The sequence below is a fragment of the Megascapheus bottae genome, chromosome 30, assembly GCF_031878675.1.
Source record: "Megascapheus bottae isolate mThoBot1 chromosome 30, mThoBot2.hap1, whole genome shotgun sequence".
NCBI classification, from domain to species: Eukaryota; Metazoa; Chordata; class Mammalia; order Rodentia; family Geomyidae; genus Megascapheus; species Megascapheus bottae.
In genome coordinates this window covers 6,035,451-6,057,137 of record NC_143538.1, presented here as the reverse complement: position 1 = coordinate 6,057,137, position 21,687 = coordinate 6,035,451, and the positions used below count along the sequence as shown (strand labels likewise).

The window sequence follows — 21,687 nt, the reverse complement described above, 5'->3', positions numbered from 1 at the left end:
GAAACCTATCTGAATACAGATATATAAAATCTATTTACTTCTCTATATCTGTACTTATAAATATATATAAATATTTACATAGATAGTTCTACATCTATTTACATATAGATCTATATATGTATTTATATATAAAAGATCTAAATATATAAGTAGATATATCTTTGTATAGCTAGGGATATCTATAAATAAAGATATCTATGTATCTGTCTCTCTATACCTTAACAGTTTTGGGTTGTTAAATCCAACAGTTTCAAACATAATCTTTAAATTTATTACAAGACTTTCACACATATTCTATAACTCTAATTTTCAAAGACTTAAAGCCCTTTGCTCTTAACATACATGTGTACCAAGTTCATGAACATGCAAACTCACCCAAGCACACACCAAGCACGCACAGAGGCTTCCTCTATTTCCAGTTTTTATGAGGAGGCAAGGGGGCATATAAATAATGCTTCCTATGCTCACAGAAATTCTGAATATGTTTTTGGAGCCTTGATGTACTTATCAGAACATCTAGAATTTCACAGGTACAATTCTCATTTTGGAGCAAAAAAAAAAAAGAAAAAAAGAAAACCTCCCAAAGATACTTTAGGCTATTCTCATGGCAGTAAAACCAGAAATTGATTGACATGTGCTACTACTTTCCCCCAGTCTCCCATACAGTTTTTCCTTCCCATGCTGTGTTTTCACAAATCACCCAGCATTTTCTGTCTAAGGCAATGTTGCATCTTGTTGTAGCTGTAGGCCACAGTGATGAAATTTCAATGTTAATTGGTATGGCCATAGTTTAAGCCACTGAAGAAGGCTCTGAATTCCAGAACACTTTGTACTAAGTCTTTCCTTCAATATTTTTGCATGTGTTCCATTCAAAACTGTGGGTCATCTTAGAAGGCCGGGGATCAGGGTGGGGATTTTTAGGTCAGAAAATGGAGACAGGCAGACAGAGATGCATGATCAGTCTCTGTTTCTGTTTTTCTGTGTGTCTCCATTTCTGTTTCCATTTCTGTTTCTCTGTCTCTTTTTATCTCTAACACTGTTTCTCTGTCTCTATCACTCTGTCTCCTTGTATGTCTCTGCATGCCTTTCTGTCTCTTTCTGTTCCTCTGTCTCTTTTTCTCTCACAATACATGCACATATTCACACAACCCTATTTAGAAATTACCCCCCCCCAAAAAAAAACCCAGTGCAAAGCCAGTGGAAGAGACAGAAGGTTTCTAAGAGCATCATTTAACAGTTTAATATTCAAAATAATGAACCACCAGAAATGATGGAACATCCTGGAAGGTCTAGTGGTTTCCAAGGCAACCAGGAAAGCCCAGGGCTTCCTTCTCCAAGCTCAGGAAGGCAGCCTGGTTTTCTGATTTGAGTGATTGCATTAGAAGACCTGGAGAAAGCTGTTTCTCATCAGAAAGCCTCTCACTTAGTCATTCCCATAAATATTCACGACACCACCTCAAGAAAGCTCCATGGAGACTATATCTTATAATCTGCACAGCAGACATTTTTTTTCCCCACTAGTTTTCCAAATAGCTTTGGGAGAGGGAAAAAAAACTTTATTAAAAGCCTCTGCAGTGTCAGGACAATATTAATTATAAACCTTTGTGGCTATGATATGGGAAGCCCATCCTAAGAGAATTTGTGCTTTTAGGTAGTGTAACCCAATTATATACAATCCAGCCAAGGAAGCTGTTTTTGCCATCACTTGAATGACTATAGTAACAATAATGCTTCAAATCTGTGCACGATAGGGAGTTTGGGGGATCCCTCCTCCCTTTCACCACCCCGGAAAAGCTCAGAGTGTTTCTTGGATGTTTCCTTATTAATCTGAGGGCCTGGTCTCACTTCCTCGAATCATCTCCAGTGAGACATTCAAGGCAATGCATCATGCAAGTACAAAAATTGACCCCAAAGAGGCAGACAGACCTGAGCCCATACAGTACCGTCCCATCCGGGTGTAGCCGGATCATACGGTTTTTCACCGTCACGCCGTGAACAAAGGACTTCTTGTCATTTAAGAAATACGTGTCAGGCACCCACAGCTGGTCGGCAACCCGATTGTCCAGCGTGAGGTTGAGAGGGATTCCAGAATAAGCGAGCCTTTTATCTCTCCAGTATTGTTGGAAATACATCGTGAGGGTATAATCCTAGAGAGGGAAAGAGAAAAGAAAGGCAATAATGAAGTTTGTGCTCGGTCTACAAGTGTTATTCTTCCATGACTACTCAGGTCCCACCAGTGGAAGTCCTTGGTGTGATATCGAATAAGCAAGAGAAGTGGCTGCCATGTTTAGACACAGTATGACAAAGATGGCTGCTTATCTTGAGAATACCAAGTTCAGGTTTAATGGCTACACATATGTGTAATGCCTATCAATGCCTTGGTGTGCTTAGTTGAGAAGGGAAATTAGATAAATTGCATTTTAAAGGATAACCATATAGAAATAAAGTCTTCCCCTACCTCTCCCAAAACAAAAAGTCATCATAAAATCAGGGGCCAGGCAAGAGCTGCTGTGTCTCACCAAGCCGACAGGTGTGTTAAACAACTCATGACAGACAAGCCCCAAGAGGCAAACTCTCAGAAACTCAAGACACTTTCCACTTCCTTCTGTGAGAGGTATAAATACAAGCCTTCCAGAAATATCTACTGAGAACTAAATGGCCTGTGGGAGGTCTCTCCGCACCTTATCTATCACATTTTCTTTTTTCTTTTTTAGAAAGAATGGCCATTTCTGCATTCGCTGGGTGTAACATCCCCTGGTTATGAGATTTCAGTCTGGGGTTCATAAGAGCCTGAAGCCACAGCAGGATATGGGAGAAGGGGGAGAAGAATAAGCAAATACCCACATGAGTCACTCCTTTCCTTGTTTTCTCTTTTTCTCTTTCTTTCTTTCTTTCTTTCTTTCTTTCTTTCCTTCCTCTATCTCCTTCCTTCCTTCCTTGTACCTCCCCCCTCCTGTCTTTCTTTGCAAAGTAGTTGGTTGAATAGATAGAAATCAGATGTTGGTGACAGAAAAAGAAATTAGAGATGATAGACAGATATAGAGATGGAACGATCGATGGTAGACCAACCCACAAAAAGGTAGATACAGAAATATGATAATAGAGAGCTGAGAGTGGCTTGGTGGTAGAATGCTTGCCTAGCATGCCTGAAGCTCTGGGTTCAATTTCTCAGTACCATATACACAGAAAAAGGTGGAAGTGACACTGTGTCTCAAGTGGTAGAATGCTAGCCTTGAACAAAAGAAGCTCAGGGACAGTACTTAGGCCCTGAGTTCAAGCCTCAGGACTGACAAAAAAAGAAATATGATAGTAGGTATATATAGATAGAAATATGACAGTGAACAGGCAATAAGGTAGTTGATGAGAGCAAAATAGATACTACTGATAGATCAATGGATTGATCAATGATAAGTTGATTGATAGAAAAACAGATGGCATAGACAGACATATGACAGATAGTAGATGACAGATCAATGGATTGATTGATAGATAATATACAGACTGACAGATGAGTAGTAGATATGACAGACAGACAGATAGGAAGAGAGGGTGAGTCTGATAATCTTGTAGTATGGTGGTAGTATAGACTATTTTGAACCTCAGCATGGGAGAATTTGAGCTGAAAACTCAAGCAGTTGATGACCCCAGGCAGGGAAGGAAACCTGGCTGTGGTTCTGAGCACGGATTTTCCTGAGTCCACAGGCAATCGAATCCGTCTGCCACTACCCTCCTCATGTTGAGGTGGCTCAGGGTGGTTCAGGGGACCAGCCAACGCAATGACTTCACCAGAGCCTACCCGTAGTCTCGTCTGTGCCTCTCAGGGCGCTTCGTAAGTGTAACGAATCTGACAATGCCATTTTACGCTCTCCTTCAAGCACAGAGGCTTCAAAAAGTCCAAACGTAGATGTCAACCTGGTTTTCAGATGCTACACAGCAACGGGAGACAATAAAAGCCAAACCCACACAGGCTAAACAACTCTCGGAAATGTCCGTTTGGGATTGGGTATGGAGCTCAGTTGTAGCATGTCTGCCTAGCATTTACAAAATCCTGAGTTTGATCCCCAGCACTGTGAATTATTACACACACACACACATGCACGCACACACACACTTTTATTGTTCTGTAAGGTCGATAAAAAGTAGAGAGAGGGCCAGGGGGAAAGTGGATGCAGAAGATGCATTTTGTCATGGGAACGCAGATGGAGGCTTTCGGGAGATGGAAGGTGCTTGCTGGTGTGGAAAGGGTGCTAGCTAGCCAAGTCTTAAATAGAGCGTGCACTGACACAGGTTGATGGAGAAGAACGGGAGAATCACATCTCCATCATCACCATCAGCTTTGGAAATCTACAAGTTAGCTTCCTTACTGGGATGGAAGGGTTTTGTCATTTCTTTCTTTAATTCCAAACCTTGATTCCAGCCCTACGTCTGAGTCATGAAAGTCTAGCACTCTTCCTCCAGCCCCCTTCACAGCCCGGTTTTCACATGGCTTGCCAGGAAGAAGGAGAGACTGTGACAATTTCTTCCCAAGAGTCCACCTGTCACTCGTGGTCTGAAAACTCAGGATGGGGATTTATTTTCAACCATCTTGCTCTCGATATCACCAGCAGCATGTCTCAGTTTGGAGCTTCTGTATTTGCAGGAGTTTGAGTAGGCACGGTGGGGAGAGAACTTCAGAAGAATAAGGGAAGGGGGGGAAACAAACAAGAACAATAAACAGTACTAAAATAAACCCCCTCCATCTGCTATGTCTAGGAAGTCTTATTACACTGCTGGGGATATAAATCAGTAGCCTATTTTGTATCCCATTGTATTATTAAATGTTTTTATTCTTATTATAAAGGTGATGTACAGAGGGGTTACCAATTCATAAGTCAGGTAACCAGATATTTCTTTAGTGTTGTTGTTGTTGGTGGTGGTGGTGGTAGTGGTTGTGGTGTTTGAAATCAGACTCAGGCCTGGGTGCTGTTCCTGAGCTTCTGTGCTCAAGGCTAGGGCCCTACCACTTTGAGCCACAGTGTCACTTCTAAGTTTTCTGGTGCCTCATTGGAGATAAGAGGAGTCTCACAGAATTTCCTGCATGGGTTGGCTTCTAACTGCAATATTGAGATCTCAAGACTCTGGAGTAGCTAGGATTACAGGCATGAGCCACCAGGCTATTGGTACATTTCTTTAGGGGCAATGTCACCCTTTCCTTTTCTCTCTCCTGATTTTTCCCTCCTTGTCCCCATCCACAATTGGTGTAGTTCACTTTCTGCCCAGCATCTATTGAGTACTACTCCTGCATCTGATTGCCCTTTTAAAATGATCTTTTAAGTAGTTGCACAAAGGAGCTGTCACTCAACATCCTCACTCCCTCACTTTTCTTACTTTGGTAGGGACAGACATGCACCACTTGCCTGTATTATTTTCTCCACTCCCATCACCACCACCTTTCTTTATCTTCCTTTGTTCTTTCCCATGGACAAAGCCTAGAAGGGGCCATACCACCATCTTTCAGTTTACACAGCTGCAGGACACCTTGAGACTCTAAAGCTCAGGAATTAACGGAAACCAGGGCTTGAAGGGTAGGGGGTGTGTGTTCTTGGATTCCTCACACAACCTAAGGTGGAGATGGGGAAATTAGGATAGGGTTCTTTACCTCAAAAGCTTGAAATGGACTGGGTGACATCTGGATGTAAAGATAAGAAACAGATGACAAGGATGAGATCATTTGATGGATAGCCAGGCCATGCCACCCAATTGCTGGGATGCCAGTTGGTATCATCCAAGGATTCTGGGAGGAAGCATTAACCATCAAATTTGATCAATGTCCAATACATTTCTTAGGATTATTCCAGCCCCTCTGCCAGTTTAGTTGGCAAAGCCTGTTCTTTTTTCAGAACCCGAGACTCTACAAGGATGGATCTGTTTATGTAGAAATTTGTTCAGGCATTTGACAAGTATTTATTGAGTGCCTTCCCATGTGCTAGGCAGTGGGTGAGGCAGAGAAAAAGTAGATGCAAGATGGCCCCTGAGAGGCTAGCTAGCAGAGAGAAAATGATTGCAGGTACCAGAATTCAAAAGCCATCTGGATTTAGTACCACACCAGACCTGAAAGGACACACACACACACACACACACACACACACACACACACGTGCTATTTCTGAGGAGGACATCCAAACACACCTTCCTAGGAAAAAGAATTATGAGACTGGAACTTGGAAGAAGAGGTCAGCTTTGAAGTCAGGCTTGGCAGGAAAGTCCATGAGACTCTTATCTCCAATTAACCACCGGCAAACCAGAGGTGGTGCTGAGGCTCAAAGTGATAGAGCACTAGCCTTGAGCAGAAAACAAACTCATGCACAATGCCCAAGCCCTGAGAGTTCATGCCCCACAACTGACAAACAAAACAAAAAAGACTCCAGCTGCATCCTCTGGGCCAGCAGGAACTCCTACCTATACCATCCCCTTTCCCATGTCTGCCCTTTAACAAGGAAAGTCCAGGTAGCATGTGTGGTATGAGGAACAGAGCTGGCAGCAGCTGGAGTTAAAGAGAAACTCAGAGTAGGAAGAGCAGAGTAAGGGTGGCCAGGAAGGAAGGGTGCCCTATGGTGTGAGCATAGGTCTCAAAAAGAAGCAGTGTATGGAGAGGGTTAAGAGGAAGGACACAGGGAAGGTAAACCAGGTGGAAAAGGCAGAGGCCCAGAAAAGGCAGAGCAGTTTGGGGAAGTTGTGAGATTCCAGGAGAGGCAGGGTGTGGGAGTGGGCTGTGCCGAGGTGGGTTGCCCAGGGGAAGTGTGGAGAAGTGCCAGCCCCATTCTGGGAGTACAGGCCTGATTAGATCAGCCCACAGTGAGGAGACAGACATAGGCTGTTTTCCTGGCACAGGCTCTTTTGGCTAGGGCACAACCAGCTGAGTCAGCACATCTACACTTTGTGTTGGCAGAATGAGGGGCAGGAATTGGCCTGCGGCTGCATCCAGGTCCACAAAGAATTTTCTGATGGACCTGGAGTCCCTAGAGATTAAAAGGGAGAGTCATGTTCTGCTCAATAGAGCCCCCCAAATCTTTCAGTCCTGCTGCAGAACCTTGCCTCACAAAGCTTTTCCTCTGGTCATGATGCAATGTCACTTGATTTTACATGACAACTTTGAGATGTATAGCCATTCAAGCATTGATAGATGGTGCCTTTTATAAATTAATTGAAACCTGACGGGCACCTGTGGGTCATACTTTTAATCCTAGCTACTCAAGGAGGCTGCAATCTGAGGCTCATGGTCGGAGGCTAGCCTAGACAGGAAAGTCCATGAGACTCCTGTGTCCAAAAGCCAGAAATGGAATGGTGGCTGAAGGAGTAGAGCGCTAGCTTTGAGTAAGGGGAACGGGGTTTAGAGTCAGAACTCAAGCTCTGAGTTCAATCCCCAGTATGGCACAGACAATTAATTTGTTAATTACCTTGCTAACTGTCACGCTAAGAGCCAGGTCAGGCCTATGTTTGGACATCCAGCTGACAGTTCAATGTGCAAAACCCAACCCTCTGAAACCAGACTGGCACCGGATGATTGAAAGTCTGTGTCAATGTCCTGGAATCTCCACCACATCCTCCTTCCACCATATCTCTGGTGCTCCATCCATTTCTTGGTTCATCTGTAAATCTTCACTAGGGTGGGAAATCTATGCACGGAAACTGTCCTGAGGGCCTTGGCCTCCTCGACTAGCTTGGCAGAGATGGAAATTCAGATATTTTGGTTCCTCAGCCATGATTAGGTGAGGAGTGTGGATTCCCAGCCCCATCCCCCAAAACCCTATAAAGACTCTCGGGGGGGGGGGTCACCCATGTCTGAGAGATTTCTTTATAGTCATACAATGGAAATAAACTCTAGCATCATTGATGTCAACTCAGGCAAGTTTCTCGTGAACAGACACTGTGGGCCTTGGGATTGGAGATTCAATGGCAATAGCTCAGGGAGTGAGGAGAAAAAAACCAAGTGGATTTTCACCCAGCTTTCTCCAGTGCCCTGAGAACTGAACTTTCTTGGGTGTTCCCTGTATAAGGCGGGGGGGGCTGGTCTGGATGGCCAGAGCTGGTTGAACCATGTTAGTTCATCAAATCATTTACAATATTTTCAGTCAATACCTCTCTGTGTCAGGTGTTTTGAAAAATTTAAGATCAATGAAGAAGAAACATTCAAATGAGTACTGTATTCAGAACAGTCTTTCTTTAAAAAGACAAAGCAAAAAACCAGTTTTACAGCCAGGTGCCGGTAACTCACAACTGTAATCCTAGCTACTCCTCTGCGGCTGAGATCTATGGATCCCAGCCCAGCCAGATAAATAACCAGAATAAAAAAGAAAAAGCTGAAAAGTGGAGCTGAGGCTTTAGTGGTAGATGGTTAGCTTGAGTGAAAATGGTAAGGGGCAGCATCCAGGCTCTGTTTTCAAGCTCTGATACTGGCACACACACACACACACACACACACACACACACACACACACACACACCATTAATAAAACAAGACAACTTTACAAACAAAACTGTTCTCAACCAGGCTTACTGATTCCTTTGGTCTTCTTTTAGGAATAAATATAAAGCCCTTTGATAACCTAATGGAAGTTTTCATCTCTTTCTTTCTCTCTTCCTTGTTGCTTTCCTCCTCCTTTATCAGCAAGCAACACTAATATTCAAGCCATACAGATACCATAGATCTATAAGCTGTTTGGAATTTCTGTGAATTTTTTCTCATTGAACAAACAAGTTATTAGGATTTACCATAGATTATAATAAGTGTCTATGGGTAGTAAAGGCTAGGAACCCTAAATCCTAGGTAAGACTCCAGGCATAGATTAGGTCCATGGTTTGGGGGCCTGGATGTTGCTATAGCCTTCGATGAAGTAAGAAAGAGTGGGGAAGGAGGTAGAGGACTTGAAGAGACCTGAAAGCTAAGCTCTCTGGCTTTTAGAAGACTGGCTTACTGGTGGGGGAGGGGAAGCAGGTATTCTTGAGTAATACAAATTACTGACCTTTCTGGATCTCCTAAATATACAAACAACAGCAATAACGACTAAATAAAAACCCAAATCTTCTGCTCTTAAGTGTTTCATACCATCAATGTGGATTATTTGTAGTAAAAAACATAAACAGCCAAGTTTCTTCCTGCTTGTATAAATCTCCTGGCAGTTATTCCATTAAAATGACAAGAATTCATATTTGGAAGTGGAAATAGTGCTCGTTATTCTGTAATTAAGTATTTGACTAGATTCCCCAGCACAGGAAATGAAGAATTTTGTATGTGTTGTTGTAGTTTTCTTGTTTCCTTAATTCACTATCCCTGCAAAAGAAATGGAGCCTTTAGACTGAATTTAAATATTTAACTGCAGCAATGAAAACCACAGGACACCTGTGTTTGCATCTGGTTGAGCAAGTTGATGATAGCAAACCTTGCAGGTAGATTGTTCTCAGGTCAGGAAAGAGGGATAATGGCCGTGAGACGCTTACATAAGCATTAAGTGGTAGGGCCTGTAATTCATGTAAGAAAGGAGGAAAAAAAGTAATCTTAGTAGTTCTGTAAAGGCATATGTTTATAAAACTCCAATCTATTCAACATAAAGGCCTAAAAATAAATATTCTGGTGGTTACTGGTGGCTCACACCTGTAATCCTAGCTACTCAGGAGAATTAAAGACTGCCAGCCCAAGTAGGAGAGGCTATGAGACTCTTATTGCCCATTAACCAGCAAAAAGCCAGACGTGGAGCTGGAGCTCTGGTGGTAGAATGCTAGCCTTTAAAAAAAATGCTAAAGGAAGCTGGGTACTAGTGGCTCTCGCCTCTAAGTATTCAAGAGGCTGAGATCTGAGGAATGCAGTTCAAAGCCAGCCTGGGCTGGAAAGTCTGTAAGAACTGTATCTCTAATGAACTACCAGAAAACCAGAAGGGGAGCTGTGGCTCAACGTGGTAGAGTGCTAGCTTTGAGGCAAAAGAGCTTAGGGATTAGCCCAGACCCTGAATTCAAGATCCATTACCAACAAAATGACAAAATAACAAATAAAAGAAAGCTAAAGGGCAGCACCCAGGTCACAAGTTCACACCCCAGTACTGGCATATACCCACAAGAAAGTATCCAGCATTGTAACCATCTGTCTTCTCTTCACAGACTTGGAAGCTATCTAGCTTTTCATTGGTTCAATCTATACATGGTGGTACAGTCTGTATATGGTAATATAATTTGTGGTGATTTAATAATAAAGCAGAAACAACCTTTGATCCACTCTTCCTCTTTCCTTTTTTCATAAAGTATTCATCAGGTCAAGAATCATGCTAGGGGTTAGTCATCCAAAAATAGGAAAACATAATTAGTAACTCACGATGGCGTAAGGAGACACAAAGCAGCACCAAAGCAAATTAGAATTGATAAGAGGAGTTTTAGAGTCAGCTAATCAAATCAGCTTCCTATCGGCAGAGCACACACACGGTAAGCCACCTGTGTGTCTCCAAAATGGACACACCGAGGTGAAGATTTCAGAAGCAACCTCAAGAAGCCACATTTCCCTCTGACATAACCCTCCTCCTCTCTCTCCCCATACAGCTTCCTTCCTCCTCGCTCACCAGCAAGCACACAAATGACAATTTCCCCCTTCCCCAAGGCAAGACCTAGAAACTAGACTTTTGCTGGATTCTAGGAGGCTGAGATCTGAGGATTGCAGTTCGAAGTCAGGAAAAGTTCATGTAACTTCTTAATCTCCAATTAACTAGTCTAAAAGTAGCACAATGCCAGAGCGGATTTGTGACTCAAGTGACAGAGCACTAGCCTTGCATGAGAAAGCTAAGGAACAGGACAAAGACCCCGAGTTCAAGCCCCAGTACCGGTGCCTGCATATGTGCATGTGTGATCACGTGTTGATGTTCTCACAGGCTAGCTGTCAAACCTTAAAATATGACCAGTTCACCCACCGTTTTGTATTAGAGCAGCCCAACTGAAACCCTCTGGCCTACAATCAGGCCATAAGACCCTGATTTTGTTGAAGCTGGGATATTACACGGAGAGACCAGAAAAACTTCAAATATCATGGTTAGCCATGTGCAGTCTCTCTTCAGTCTAGTACCATTAAATCACTTCTTTTGAGTACATTCATATTTCTAGAAGGCTCCCTGGAGCTGAAGATGGAGTCCACTCTGAGTATCTGGTTCTTCGTGGCTTCTCCTGTCATGTAAATGTATGATCCAATAAGTCTGTTTTTCTCTTGCTATTGGATTACCAGCCATGGTCCCCTCTCCTGCTCTACCCAGTTTACTGTCCTGAATCTAAACATCGCTATTTTTAAGGAATGCCCACCATGCACTCTCTAGGAATTAGCATCCAGAGGACATACCTTGATGAGTCAGTTAGCATACACTAATGAAAAACGAAAAAGAAAAGTATGTTTGGCTGGGGGCTGGCGGCTCATACCCATAGTCCTAGCTGTTCAGGAGGCTGATGTTTTGAGGACTGTGGTTTAAAGGCAGCCGGGGACAGGAAAGTCCATGAGACTCTGACCTCCAATAAAACTACTCTGAAAAAGCCAGAAGTGGTCACTGTCATTCAACTAGCCTTGAGCACTGAGAGGCTCAGGGGCAGTGCCCAACACTGGCCCCGCCTCTTAAAGGTACCCTCACCACCCAACAGTGGTGACCAAGCCTTTCACAGACAGACCTTCGAGTCCAAACCATTGCTCTTCCATCTGTTATCTGTAGCCTGTCCCAAATTCCTGCCATTCCAATAAACAGGTCCAGTTGCCCCTTGATTCTTTCCACCCAGGGGTCCCTCGTGTACCCTAAGCTCAGTAGGTGCAGAATTAGCTCACTACCTTGTCCCCATTTGCTCCCTGTCATGTTCCCTAGTCAGAAATAGAAGCAGTCTACTGAGGGAGGGGGGAGGGAGAGAGAAGGAGAAGGAGGGGGGCTCCTTCTCATCATGACCTCCAGAATTCCCCAGTCACCATGTCACATGGATACCATTTCCTAAAATCCTCAATCTGCGATAAGGCCTGAGGTCAGCAATAGTACGCTTGGTTTTTCAACTGTTGTCTAGGCAACTCATTAGAGGATGAGTCATGAGCTACTAAATTACTGAGAATGCTTAGCACAGGCGCTGGGACATGCTGCGTCAACTCTAGACTACACACACACACACACACACACACACACACACACACGTGCACCTGCCATGTTTGTGAGTCTATTTGAACACGCTCTTCTATTCTAGCAACTATCTTAATTAATAGGCTTTGTTTTTCTCAAGGGAAATACCAAGCCTTTCCAAATGGTACGATTCATCTGAACTGGCCTTGAGGATTGTTGTTGAACTTGGTTTGCTCAGTCTCTGCAGAGATAACTTGAATAACATGGAGAAGGTGACACTGGAGACTACTAAGGATCTGGTCCACATTCTGATGGGGTGACACCTAAGATACTACAGAATTCACACTCCTGTGCCTCTCCTTCAATTAAGTAACCTGCCTGGAAATGATTCTAAGGTTCAGATTCTCTTTTTAAATAGTGAAGGTCATTTATCTCTTAAACCACATCTTTTACTTACCTATACTTTTTATGATAGTCCCGGGGCTTGAACTCAGTGCCTGAGCACTGTCCCTGAGTCTCTTTGTGCTCAAGGCTCTATCATTTGAGCCATAGCACCACCTCTGGTTTTCTGGTGGTTTCCTGCCCAGGTTGGTCTTGAACCATGATACTCAGATCTCAGCATCCTGAGTAAACTAGAATTACAGGTGTGAGACACTGGCACCCAGCAAACCATACTCATTTAGAGGGTTTGCATTGTTAGATTTGCTACACTGAGTATGGCTTCAAATGAATTCGCTTTGAATCCCTACCAGAAAGCTAACAAGGGAAAAACAAACCACACAAATGCTGATGCAGAAAGAAAAGTCTCTGTCTATCATAAAATAATGAATATTTCTGCTTTAAATCATCTCTACCCTATTTATCTATCTATCTGCCTATCTATCTATCTATCTATCTATCTATCTATCTATCTATCTATCTATCATCTCTCTCTCTCTACATATATACATACACACACCCACACACACAATTAGAATTCACTTGTCATTGATTTTACTTATGTGCTTGCATTACCAGGATTTTTCAATGGCTTCCTTTCCCTCACAGGCAAATCATGTGCATTAGTGACGCTGCACACTTGAAAGGATTTTCAGAATCTAAGAAGATGTGCTATTTTTAGACTCAGAGCCCATTCATTTCTGAGCTCAAATCTATTTCTGTCTATTTCCCAGAACTTAGTAAGGTCCCGCTGTGAAGAAACAATCACCATATTAACACTGCTAGGCTACTTCATATCACTGCAAAATATTAGTTTAATAGCTGTTTATGAATGATCTCATCTCAGCCGAAATATGTGGCTGGTCTGGCCGTAAAAGAAATACAAATCAAAAAAACTTTGAGATTCCACCTCACTCCAGTTAGAATGGCCATTATCAAGAAATCTAATAACAACAGATGCCGGCACGGATGTGGCCAGGAGGGATCGCTACTGCACTGTTGGTGGGAGTGCAAACTCGTTCAACCACTATGGAAAGCAGTGTGGCAGTGCCTCAAAAGGCTAAACATAGAACTCCCCTATGACCCAGCAATTCCACTACTTGGCATTTACCCAACCATCCAGAAACAAGGACATACTAAATCCACTAGCACAACGATGTTCATTGCAGCACTATTCACCATAGCAAAGATATGGAACCAACCCAGATGCCCCTCAGTAGATGATTTGAACAAGAAGATGTGGTACTTATACACAATGGAATTCTATGCTGCCATCAGAAAGAATGGTATCACCCCATTTGTAAGGAAATGGAAAGACTTGGGGAAAAAATCATATTAAGTGAAGTAAGTCAGACCCAAAGTACCATAGGCTCAGTAGTTTCCCTTATTTGTAATAATTAGTACAAACCTAGGACTCTCCTAGCAGAGGATTGCAATAGCTTAAAACCTATGTAAATATAGGATGAGACTAAATGAAAGGATTTCTAGGATATGGAAACAAGAGCTTTATCTTGTGCAATTGTTGTTCTTAATACACTGTTATTTCTCTTCTCTTTTTTTTTTTGCCCTTTGGTTAATCTCATATTGTTATTGTATCTGATTTTGTTACCTGGTATATTGTATATACATTTATTTGTTTATTTGAAATAGGAAATGGAAGGGGGGAAAAGCAAGATGATTGGGAGGGGATGGGGGAGAGAAATGGGGACAAAAACATGAGAAGAGGTACCAATGCTTGATAAGTAATGTATCTACTATCTGGCAAATATAACTGTAACCCCACTACACATTACCCTGACAATAAAAAAAAATATGTGGATATGCAGGAGATTTCTGGAAGAAAAGTGTCCTTTGGATTGTTGTAACAAACCTGGGGAACCAGAAAGAAATGACAAGGTAGTAAATTTTCATACATTCCCACTCCTAGCACAATTGTGAAGGTGACAGAAGCAATGGCTTCTGTGATGGGGTTCACTTCTGGATTTTACGCACCATTCCTTGTGGATTCCTCTTGCAGCTATTAATTATGCAACCAGTCCTACTTATGAGTAAACTGAACTTCCCTCCCCCTCTCCCTGCCCCCCTCACCTTGAGACTGAAATCTATTTCTTCTGCAGCTACCAGGCTGTGGCAGTCCAGCTTGTTAGCTTGCAAGTAGGGAAAAATCTAAGGCCACCATTCATGTTCTCTCTCTCTCTCTCTCTCTCTCTCTCTCTCTCTCTCTCTCTCTCTCTCTCTCTGTGTGTGTGTGTGTGTGTGTGTGTGTGTGTGTGTGTGTGTGTGTGTGTGTGTGTGTGTTGGTCCTGAGACTTAATCTCAAGCACTAGGAACTGTCCCTGAGCTTCTTTTGTTTCCCTCAGGCTAGTGCTCTATCACTGGAGCCACAGCTCTATTTCTGTTTGCCTTTTCCTTTTTGATGGTTAATGGGAATAAGAGTCTCAAAGGCTTTTTCTTTTTTTTTACCCAGGCTGGCTCTGAATCTTGATCCTCAGCTCTCAGCCTCCTGAGTAGATAGGATTCCAGGCATCAGCCAATGATGTCTAACCTAAGTCCAACAAAATGTCTCACCCTCTTCTGCTTTTAACCTGATGGACACATTTTTTTTTGCTCTCTCCTTTGATCCTCTCTTTCTGTGGCAATGCTAAAAGCATATATAGCTCTTTACCCCGCAGCTCCTCTATCTACTTCCACTCCCTCGGACTAAACTTGGTCTCTTGTCCACTCCATATTCCTTCTGGAAGGATTGCTTCTAGCTTCCTGGCTTTGAAGCCCGTCGATACTGTAGAATTTCAGTACTAGATTTCCAGCTGGACACTGACCAGGTCCAGAATTAACCCAACCCGTCTCCATTGGACTACGACTAATCTCACCTTCCCAATGGAGAAGGCTATCTGCCAAGTTCTCACAATGGCACCCCATCCTCAAAAATTATTCATGCTCACCCCCCAGGGGTCATTTCTCCCCTCACTCCGTATCCATCTCTCTCTCATTTTCTGTAGCAAGCCATTGGAAATCATTCCACATACAATGCACACTCTGGATTGAGTTCTCCCCACTGTCACTGAAAATGGTCAGATTCCATGTGTCCCATTCTCTCTAAACTCTGTTAGTCTCTGGTGGTTTCTATACTCTTCTTACCCACCATCCCCTCTTCAACAAAGAAGCCTGAGTGATTTGCTGACCTGGTGACTTCATATCATTTGGTCACGGACTCTAAACTACATACATATTTGGGTTTGGAAGTTGATAAATAAATAAGAATTATTGAATCTCTCAAAAGGAAAAGTTCACATTTCTGTTTGTTTTGTTTATGTCTCTATGGGGCTGGAACTCAGGGCCTGAGTGAAGTCCCGTATCTTTTGTGCCCAAGGCTAACACTCTACCAAAGGCTCAACTTTCATATTTTTTAATAGTTAATTGGAGATAAGTGTCTCATCTCAGGGACTTTCCTCCCTGGGCTAACTTCAAACCATGATCCTTGGATCTCAGCCTTCTGAGTAACTAGATTTACAGACATATGCTATCGGTGCCTGGCTAGAGGAGGACAGGTTTAGGATAGCGAGGGCATGCCTCAGCTGAGAGGTACAAAACTCTTATTTTTTGCCAGTCCTGTGGCTTGAACTCAGGGCCTGGGCATTGTCCTTGGGCTTTCTCAAGGCTAGTGCTCTACCAGTAGAGCTACAGTACCACTTCCAGCTCTTTCTACGTATGTGGTACCAGGGAATCAGACCCAGGGCTTTGTGTATGCGAGGCAAGCACTCTACCACTAGGCCTTGCTCGCAGCCCTGTAGGTCGATTATTTGACTACATTTACGACCCTCTTCCTCTTTCTTCCTCCCTACCCCCTTCCCTTGACTTCATTCCCCACCATACACCACAAGTTCCAGCTTTCTGGTATCCATTTTGTTAAACTGTAAGTTGTTCAAAGGAGTTAGACCACTGGAATCCTCCAGTTACCACACTTTGGATAATATGTTTGTGTATATATGAATGCATACATATTTATAAACTAGCTCTAACATCCATATATGAGAGAAAATATATGCCCTTTGTCTTCCCAAGTGTGACTTTCACTTCCCATGATGGTTTTTCCCCCCAGGTCCTGCAAATGGTCTTAAACTTAAGCCTCCTATCCAATGCTTTCTGTATTCAAATGACTTTACAAAGTGATAAGGCAAAGCTCAGAGCAGACAAGCGCACCCCAGGCCATTGAAAGCACACTTTTATGTAGCCTCCAGATGGTGATTTTAAAGTAGCAAAAGGTCTTTATTCACCAAGCATCAGCAATCAAGTTAATTGTACATTTTCTCCTGATTTTGTGAGTAATGTTGGATATTAAAATACAGGTTTTCCATATGGGAGTTGCCTTGAGTTGGATAGCGGCAAGTCTATTTTTAGTGTGAGAATAATAATTCCAAGTGTCCTTTTGTGTTTCTCTTTCCTTAGCTGGCTGCACAAGAAAGACACAGCGAAGAGTCAGCCACCGTGCAGATGACTGCAAAACCCAGAGGTACATTTTCTTTCTTCCTGTGAGGTGGAAATTACGTGAGCTAGATTCGTTCCTAACATCACCGAAGATATCATAATTAGTTGCTGCTGTGTTAATCAGAATTTAGAGTTGATAGATTTACAGCTATAACTATAACTAGCAGCTAGTCATTGAATCAGTCCCGATACACTTGCTTTTACCTTCACCTTTAAGTCTGTTGTTCCATAAAATGCCTAGGGGGTTGATGTCACGAAAGTTACTTGTAGCCCACACTTATGGTTCTAGCTCTAGTGAGGGAGCAGGAATCTAAAATCAACAGTTCAAAGCCAGCCAGGACAGGAAAGTCTATCAAATGCTTATCTCTGATTAAAAAAGCACAAAGTGTGGAGATGTGGCTCAAGTGGTAGAGGTCTGGGCTTGGGTTAAAAATAAAAAAAGCTCAGGAACAGTTTCCATGGCCCTGAGTTTGAGCCCCCGTACCAATAAACACATACAAAACAGTCATTTCTGTTGGTAGCAGCATGTATTTGGGGTAAGGCTAACACCATATCCTAAAGAGACCACATTAGCAGAGTTAAACACCACAATATTGAGTGATCTATGCTGGGAAAATTCCAGTTAGCTCAGCATAGCAGTCTACCCTGTGATCCTACCCCTCACAAGGGAAAGCAGAAGCAGAAGGATTGTAAGTTCAAGGCTAGCCCGGACTATGTAACAAGACCCTGCCTTAGAAAACAAAAAGAAAATTTTATTTAAAAATAAAAAGAGTACCTTTGATGAATTACCTACTTATGATGATCGGTTCCAGAAAACAGAACGTGAGACACAGAAAGATCTAGAACTTGGTCACCTCATGCTGTGACTTCCCACCAAATGGTACAAGCAAATATTGGGAGGCTCCATTTTGCTCCAGGGACCCAGCCTCTCCACCCTTCTCCTCCAGGATGCTTTGGTTCTTTTTTTTCATATATTTTTAATTGTAATTAGTAGAAGGGTTACATAATATTTGCCAGATAGATGGTGCATTAATTCACATACATTGATACCCTTTCACATGTCTTGGTCCCCCATTTCCCTCCCCCCCTACATACCCCTCATCTTGTTTTCCCCCGTTCCCTATCCAATCTCAAATAACCAAATACAAATATATCTGATATATCAGGTAACAAAGTGATACTATAACAATGAGATAACCAAGGGACAGCAAAAGAGATGAGAGATAACATAGTACATTAAGAACAACAATCATTCATTATATGGCTTATGTTTCCATATCCTAGAGATCCTTTCATTTAGCGTCATACTATATGGCCTTTTGTATCAAGGTTTTGCTCTATTGCAAATCTCTGCTAGGAGAGCCCAAGGTTTCTACTGATTATGACAAATGAGGGAAACCATTGAGCCTATGTTCCTTTGAGTCTGGCTTACTTCACTTAATATGATCTTTTCTAAGTCTTTCCATTTCCTAACAAATGGGGCGATGTCATTCTTTCTGACAGCAGCATAGAATTCCATTGTGTACAAATACCACATCTTGTTGATCCACTCATCAACTGAGGGACATCTAGGTTGGTTCCATATCTTTGCTATGGTAAATAGTGCTGCAATGAACATTGTTGTGTTGTGGATTTAGTATTTCCTTGTTTCTGGATGATTGGGTAAATGTCAAGTAGTGGAATTGCTGGGTCATAGGGGAGTTCTATGTTTAGTCTTTTGAGGCACTGCCACACTGCTTTCCATAGTGGTTGAACGAGTTTGCACTCCCACCAACAGTGTAGTAGTGATCCCTCCTGGCCACATCCCCTCCAGCATCTGTTGTTATTAGTTTTCCTGATCCTGGCCATTCTAACTGGAGTGAGGTAGAATCTTAGCATTGTTTTGATTTGCATTTCTTTTATGGCCAGAGATGTTGAGCATTTCTTCATGTGTCTATAGGCCATTTTTGTTTCTTCTTCAGAGAAGACTCTCTTTAAGTCTTTGGCCCATTTTTTAATGGGATGGTTGTTACTTTGGAGAGATTCAATTTTTTGAGCTGTTGATATATTTTAGATATAAGGCCTTTGTCTGTTGTATGGTTGGTTAAGATCTTCTCCCACTCTGTAGGCTTCCTAATTAGTTTACTAGCTATGTCCTTTGCCATACAAAAGCTCTGCAGTTTAATGCAGTCCCACTTATCCAGCCTTTCTCTGATTTGTTGTGTTTCTTGGTCCTTATTAAGAAAGTTTCAACCTGTGCCAAGGAGGTCTAGTGTATCTCCTATTCCTTCTTGTAAAGTTTTCAGAGTGTCAGCTTTTACCTTCAGGTCTTTGATCCATTTGGAGTTAATTCTAGTGCAGGGTGACAAAAAAGGATCCAACTTTAGTTTTCTGCAGGTGCTTAACCAGTTCTGCCAGCACCACTTGTTGAAGAGGCTGTCTTTCTTCCATTCTATTTTTTTGGCTCCCTTGTCAAAGATTAGGTGGCCATAGGTCTGTGGTTTAATATCTGGGTCCTCAGTTCTATTCCATTGGTCTTCAGGCCTGTTCTTGTGCCAGTACCAAGCTGTTTTGATAACTATAGCTCTGTAATAGAGTTTAAAGTTTGGTATTGAAATTCCTCCTGCGCTGTTCTTTCTGCTAAGAAGTGTTTTTGCTATACGAGGTCTTTTATTATTCCATATGAAATTTTGGATTGCCTCTTCTATTTCTTTAAAGAATGCCATTGGGATATTGATGGGTATTGCATTGAATTTGTAGATAGCCCTTGGTAAGATTGTCATTTTCACAATGTTGATTCTTCCAATCCAGGAGCATGGGAGGTTTTTCCATTTCCTCAGTTCTGCTTTAATTTCCTTTTTCAGGGTTTTAAAGTTTTCATCAAAAAGGTCCTTTCCATTCTTAGTTAAGCTAATTTCTAGGTACTTTATTTTCTTTGAGGCTATTGCGGAAGGAGTTGCTTTCTTGATTGTTGCCTCGTTCCTCTCACTGTTGGCGTAGAGGAAGGCAGTTGATTTTTGAGGGTTAATTTTATAGCCTGCTACTCTTCCAAAGATCTAGAACTTGGTCACCTCATGCTGTGACTTCCCACAACTGGTACAAGCAAATATTGGGAGGCTCCATTTTGCTCCAGGGACCCAGCCTCTCCACCCTTCTCCTCCAGGATGCTTTGGTTCTTGAAGAGGTTGACCCAAGGATAATGGGAGAGAGAGGGTGGAGGTGCCAAGACTCAGTAATGCAAAGGTAACAATCAAGATTTGCTGTGCTATATTTTTATTTTTTCCCCAATAATCCATGACTAAAAGCCACTAGAAATGTCACTAGATGTGATTGGGAGACCTCCTGACCACTCTCTCAAAGCCCCACTAAATGAGCTGACATCAGATTACCAGGTCACTTTCAAGCTTTCTAAAGGCACAGTGGTCTGATATGGGACAGCTCAGCTCAGCAGTCCTGGCCCAGTTGTCCAACACTGGATCAGGAATCGCTTATAAGCATTGTGATTTTTATCAGTTCCATTTTGCAAATTTACATTTAATTTAAATCAGTCATGTCAGATCCATTTTCATGGTGTGTGTGTGGGGGGACAAAACAAATCCAAAAAAGCCTAGGAAAAGTCTGTCGCTCTGCATGGGTCCAACACATACAAGCAGGTGTGTTGTATTTTGAACCTTTGCCATGCAATCCCACTCAGTCTACACAGAAATGTGAAGCATAAATAGCAACTTCAGGTTATTGTCCTTCCACATCAAGGTGATCTAGCTGCAATCCTGTATCGATCTCCACCTGAGTCTCCATCTACGTGCACATATATATTTACATATATATATATATGTGTGAATACTTATGTACATACAGAGACAGTGCAGCACTGGTGGAGGTTCATACATCATTTTCAAGAATTGGAATTATTTGCAAGGAAGCTTAGCAGTCAGTCAACCCACGGACATGTATTCAACAAATGCACTCATTCACAAGCTCTGTCTGTCTTCTGTGTGTGTGTGTTCACAGCATCATTTTCAATTCCTTGATCAATTACCAAGCTTATAAAGGAAATGTGCCTTGTGGATTCCTCAGTCTAAAAGATAGCTGAAGGTTTCCGTCCACACCCTTTGAGCCCTCATCACACTCTTTCTGAGGTCTGTCTGTTTTTGGTTTTGGTTTTTGGTATTTCTGTCTCTTTTACTCTTACTTGGCTTGTGTTGTCATTACTTCACATCCTACTGTCACAACTCGCAGCAGCCCTCACCCCGGGGTGGAGTGGGGTGGGGTGGAATTTTTGATCTTGCTAGAACAGTCTCCACTCCTTAGTGGTCAACTCTTCTTGGCTTGAGCCTCTGGTCTGTGGCTGGACAGAGGAGTAATTTCACAGTGTACCCACTCCTCTCTCCTGTTACTCCCTATGTCCCAGGCCTTTGGAGGACCTTCATTCATTGCCTCTGAGAAATACATCCCACACCATGACCTTTCCTGCACCAAGGACTTAGCTGTTCTGGAGCATGGCCTTGTCAGAGCTGGAAGGCCTTTTCTTCTCAGGCAAGTAAATGATCTTCCTGCCCATCAGAAGAACCATAAATTCGGACATCCATGTACACCTTGAGGCCATTTTTCTGTCACCTTCAACCCTCCGTATGAGGACCTTGCAGGATCTCTTTTCCTTTGTGTGCTTGGTCCTGGTGAGTTTTCCCCA

The 21,687-nt window shown here is 42.6% G+C and overlaps 1 protein-coding gene across 2 annotated transcripts in view; it reads right to left on the bottom strand.

The window, feature by feature from the left end:
* The window catches only part of Gabrb3 (gamma-aminobutyric acid type A receptor subunit beta3), a 131,505-nt gene that overhangs the window by 38,334 nt on the left and 71,484 nt on the right, over positions 1 to 21,687 (bottom strand). For both annotated transcript variants that reach the window (XM_090321766.1, XM_090321765.1), the window contains exon 4: positions 1,927 to 2,147. In XM_090321766.1, the coding sequence (XP_090177892.1) occupies positions 1,927 to 2,147 (221 nt within the window). The remainder of the gene's footprint in view (positions 1 to 1,926; positions 2,148 to 21,687) is intronic.